This window comes from Physella acuta, unplaced genomic scaffold, assembly GCF_028476545.2.
Source record: "Physella acuta isolate Inbredline_101_S28 unplaced genomic scaffold, ASM2847654v3 ptg000617l, whole genome shotgun sequence".
NCBI lineage: Eukaryota > Metazoa > Mollusca > Gastropoda > Physidae > Physella > Physella acuta.
The window spans coordinates 137,037-141,988 of NW_026732136.1; the positions used below are offsets into that span (position 1 = coordinate 137,037).

Here is a 4,952-nt window from a genome sequence, read left to right on the forward strand (position 1 = left end):
ATTATTTATGAATGTTGGGAATTCGATAATAATTAACATACATAAGGCACATCCTTTTTCAAGTTCAGATGAGATATGCCAGTCGATGAGACTTTTCAGTTTAAGGTGTTTTAAATTAGGCGTCTGTGTGACCAGCACAACCTCAGATCTATCATTTAGTAAAACTATCAAACTGTGTAGTACTTCCATAGATTGTGTTCTTGTTAACCCAAATGCCTTGAGTTCAGAACCCAGACTCAAGACTGTTGGTTGTCCCTGACCAAACTGCCTCTAAGGTACATCTGGCAGAATTATGTGTCTAGTATAATGGGTGAAAGAAATACCCAATTTTTAACCCTGTCACACTACAGTCTGTCTGGCTTATTTGCCGGTAACAATTGTATTTATGAGTAAAACTTTTTAAACCTTATGTTAAGTCTTGATGTACAAAATGAGCTGTCTGAATTTTAATACCAGTAATGGAGGAATGCATTTTACAGCACAATAAAATATTGTGCAAAACTTACAATATAGTGATTGAAAAAGCTTAAAATCAATCATAAGCTTCTTTTTAAAAACTTTTAAAATGTTTTCATTTTAAAAGTTACTACATTTGAAAAGAAATTTACAAAAACAGAACATAAAAAAAAGATCTAAACCAAAGTTCAATGCACTGACATTATTTATTTTAAATGCAAAAGTCATGACAAGAAAAATCAAATTACTGATATTGGTATGACTAAAATATTGATAGTAAAAATTATCAGATAGGTTGGTAGGTAGGTATTCATTTATTAAATAAATAAGTAACTATTTACAAATAAATAAGTTAATTTTAGTTTCAATTGTAATGAAGCACTTTGACAATAACATAAAGCCAACAAAATAAGTTACAATAAATTGAATGTCCAAACAAAAAAGGAATGAAAAGGGAATTTAATAAGATTTAACAACTAGTGGGTTGGACAATCTAAAAATTGTAGGAATCATGTTGCTAATTTGATGAAACAATTCCTCTGACAAACCCTGAAAAAGATTTTTAAAATAATAAAATTGGATTAGTATGTTAAGAACAGAGTGCCACTTAAAGGTAGAATTTCTTAAATGGATATATTTACTTACCCTGGGCACTAAAAACTGTATGGTTCTTGACTCCTGACTACTGTAGGTAGCCATTTCTATCATAAAGCCTTTAACACATTTAAACATCAGCTCTGCTCTTTTCATACACCATGAAATTGTCATCTCCTAAGAAGAAAAGAATTTACGAAGAAATTTTAAAAATTAAACAATGATAAAGACATTTTAGACATTTATCAACAAATTTTCAAATGTAAGTATTCCCAATTATTTTAAAATGCCGCTTTTATTATAGTGACAATGAGAATTTACATCTTACCTCAGACATTTCATGAGTCAGTAAAAGTGGAATGGTCACAGTGTCAATGTCATAACGAAAGCACAGCTTGATGATGTTTCGTATGCTTAGAATAACTGGGTGTCTGGATGTTATGTCTGAGGTACGCAGGTTGTCATCAGTGACCACGTGAAACACGATGTGAACTTCAGACAGGTTGGAATGTTTAGTTAGATAGAAATCACCTGAGTGGAGCCGTTTATCACCAGCTTTTTCCTAAAAGAAACACAAAGTTTAAGGGGATATTTAGCGTTTAATATAAAAATTGGATTGCGATTAATTTTTATGATCCTTATAAAATCTTACGACGTGTAGGTTAATGGAGATGTAAATTAGTATAAATAAAGAAAAAATTGAGCAGAGAACCTTCTCTTCACTAGAACTACTACTTGAGCTGTGTATGCTGCTATCATCCACCTCATCAGAGGAGCCTTTCTTTTTAGCTTTTACTTGGGCAGCTTTTGGCAGCTGTTGTTCTATTACATGAAACTGTTCATCTAATGGGGGGAAGTGGAAATCAGTTGAGCTATCACAGATTTGAGCAAACTCTGCAGATCAACAAAAACAACAACTTTAGAAAACAAGGGTCAATTAAAAAACAGATGAATTTGTGGTTCTTTACTTTTAACAATACAAAAAGTGGACACTTTTTCCAACTTTTGATTTAAAGAAAAATACTCTATTCAGTCTTGAGAGTATAAAACTTAGCCCACATTTGTAAAGTCAGTGTAGAAGTCAGGGAAATGAATGGATTATAAAAACCCACTTACTGTGCTTAATACCAGTATATGAATTAAGACGGTTGTCTACCAATAAAACCAATCCACAAAGGTTGTTTGAATACAAAGACATTGCAGTCTGTAACCTCTGTGGCTGAGGAATAACCAGGCCCCTGAAAGAATAAGAGAAATGTTAGTGCTCTCCCTTTAACAGCTAATGATATGGAATCTATCAATAGTCAGGAACCAATCTATATACTAACTACATTACCCAACTGTGTGAGGTTTGTGCCGGCACAAATCTAGAACATCAGTACAAAGTAATCTCAAGTTGTGTGTTGTTTTCATTTGGGCACCTTAAAATAAAAGCACACAATGAGAGACACTTGAACTGAAGAATTGGTTACAACAAAAGACAGCTGTTGAGTATGTTTCTAAATAATGAAGACCCACCTAAATGTATAGTAAAACTTTCTTCTAATCTAGATATATGGGCGTGCCTTTCTTCTGCTTCAGCGTCAGGTAGACTGGCAGACAGACTACGTAGCCTTTGGCTGCAAAATAAATATTATGAACTCCACTTTTGTTTATGAAAAAACGAAGAACTTGATTCCAGAATTATTTAAATACAAACTTTTAATAATATAATTTTTCTATTGTATTGTTCAATTTAATCCATGTTTATAGCTATTATCAAAGTTATGCACTTTTCCCAAACACTGACATTCTGGGTACACTAGTTGTTTTTTTTTTTAAAGTTACAGCATTAGCAATAATTAACAAATATTCTTTCCTGCTAAAAAATAATGTATTGCAATACAATTTTTTTTATAGCTCTAACCATCAACAAAAATAAATTCTGGTACAATTTTCCAGGATAGAAATAAAAACAAAAAGAACCCACTACAACACAACTTCCTGGGTACCCATTGAAAAATATTAACATTACATTTATAGATAACAATAACAAACCATAGCCACAAGTGAGAGATAGAATGAAATGAGACAGGCAAAAGCAGAACAATGTACCTAAAGTGAGAATTGAACCTACACATATGGAGGGAGTGGAGCTTTCCCTTGTGAATCTTCATGAACTTGAAATACCCACTCCCTGTACTCAGCTTTTTGTTGTTCGTGTAAGTTTCGTAGTTCGCTTGTCCATTTACTTTCTACTACCTAATGATTAAAAGTCAACGAACAGAAGTCTAAAGAAATCTTTTAATGCCTGAATGTAAAGTGCACAAATCTATGGTTAAACAACAAATCAAATTTACCATTGTGAATATTCTAGGTAAAGCGTAACTAACATACCTGGGTGTTTTCAAACTGTCTTTGAGCTAGCAAATTGATATCTTCATCTTTGTATACACTGCCAACATTTTTTAATGCTTCATCCATTTCAGCTCGCTGTCTTTGAAAAAAATGATAAGCAACTATTTTCAGACAATTTGTAAATACACTACTCTAAACTAAATAAATTGCGCGAGTCTCTTACATTTAAAAACTTATTTACAAACAAGAAACATTTTGCTCTTAAATAAAATAATTCTTAAGCTTAAAATACCTACTTATCTTGTAGGTGTTGAAGATCTTTATCTCTTTCTTTGGTCACTCTTTCAACGCCAAGAGAGTATTCATGTTCTAAATTGAGTAAGGTCTCCAGGGCTGGCGAATGTATAAGTGTATGATAAATTTCTGCAAACTTTTCATCCTGGCTTAGCTGGTGAGGTCTTGCATACATCTTCAACTCCTGAAAAGGTGATTAACAAAATATTACTCATAATTTTAATACAAACCCTATGGTGTAAATCAAGTTAAAAATAAAGAGTTTTGCAGTGAGACATCTGATTCTCTAAATTCCCTGAAACAAAATATGCAACTTACCTGATTATAAACAGTCACCCACTGTTTTAACAGGTTTTCTACCTCAGTGTCACTCATTTTTACTTGATTGATTGATTCATCTGCATTTCTGTCATGAAGGCAGGTAGCTTCTTTAGTCACAAATTCTTCAAGCTTTTCTTCTAGTTCTATAGTAACAAGAGTGAACGACAACATGTATTTATATTTTTTGAAAGCTTTATGTTAAATATGTAAAACACAATGTTTATAAATCAAACATATAGAGTTACCTCGAACTACAAAACATGGCAAATTGTGTAACTGAACAAGTCGCCCTACAAATTCTTGAGGAGAATTGTTCATAGGCACTGTAATTGGGACATTAAGATTTGAAGTGGTTGTTTTTGTCTCAAAGCTGTAGTTGAAATCTTTCTCTATGGTGTGAGGCATTTTGCTACAACTTTTCCAAGGAGATTTGCTGAAATTAGGTTAATAATAAATTAGTAATAATGGTTAATTTATATACAGGCCTTGATCTATATATAAATTAGTATAATCCAAATTTAGGCCTAAATAAATAACATGACAAAAAAAGGTCCTAGACTATAGTGACTATAGTCTTACTTGACTCTTACTATAACTTAAAATAACTTTACTTTATTACTTTTACAACACGACAATCACAATACAACAACAAATTCAAATAGATCTAGATCTAGATCTACTACTAGAGTCTAGATCTACACTTAGATCTAAGTTAAACATTGAAACAGTCACTAGATCTACTTACTTGGCCAAACTACTTTAATAGATCTACTTAAAAACTTAGGCAGGGTTAGGGCTTAAGTGCCTAAATTTTGTTCTTATGAAAATCAAGAACTGTAGCTAACCATAAACAATCAAACTTTACTTAAGAAATACGGAAATGGGTGTGTTTTGATTGGCGACCATATTGCCTTCTGAATGACGGGAAAAAGTCCGCCACGGGTCAAAGA

At 32.3% G+C, this 4,952-nt stretch overlaps 1 protein-coding gene across 2 annotated transcripts; it reads right to left on the minus strand.

Annotated features, from left to right (window-relative positions):
* Positions 1 to 643: 643 nt before the first annotated feature.
* Positions 644 to 4,942, minus strand: LOC131947966 (protein C12orf4 homolog). Of its 2 annotated transcripts, none has more exons than XM_059309386.1 (13): positions 4,848 to 4,942; positions 4,248 to 4,435; positions 4,000 to 4,145; positions 3,684 to 3,865; positions 3,427 to 3,526; positions 3,167 to 3,291; positions 2,569 to 2,669; positions 2,387 to 2,471; positions 2,167 to 2,288; positions 1,763 to 1,944; positions 1,379 to 1,612; positions 1,102 to 1,227; positions 644 to 1,005 (listed from the first exon to the last, which is right to left on the minus strand). In XM_059309386.1, the coding sequence occupies exons 2-13, from the start codon at positions 4,405 to 4,407 to the stop codon at positions 916 to 918; spliced, it is 1,653 nt and encodes a 550-aa protein (XP_059165369.1). In that variant the 5' UTR covers positions 4,408 to 4,435; positions 4,848 to 4,942; the 3' UTR covers positions 644 to 915. The 2 variants fall into 2 exon arrangements, with proteins under 2 accessions (XP_059165369.1, XP_059165368.1); XM_059309385.1 differs by having other exon boundaries at positions 4,748 to 4,936.
* Between the last annotated feature and the right edge of the window lie 10 nt (positions 4,943 to 4,952).

Bases quoted from the DNA above. Each gene is read 5' to 3' on its own strand.
- LOC131947966 (XM_059309386.1), bottom strand. From the start codon at position 4,407: ATGCCTCACACCATAGAGAAAGATTTCAACTACAGCTTTGAGACAAAA. The intron at 3,527-3,683 runs GTAGGTATTTTA...TTTTTTTCAAAG, and splicing joins CTTCAACACCTACAAGATAA to ACAGCGAGCTGAAATGGATG. The intron at 2,670-3,166 runs GTAGGTTCAATT...TTTATTTTGCAG, and splicing joins GCTCCACTCCCTCCATATGT to CCAAAGGCTACGTAGTCTGT.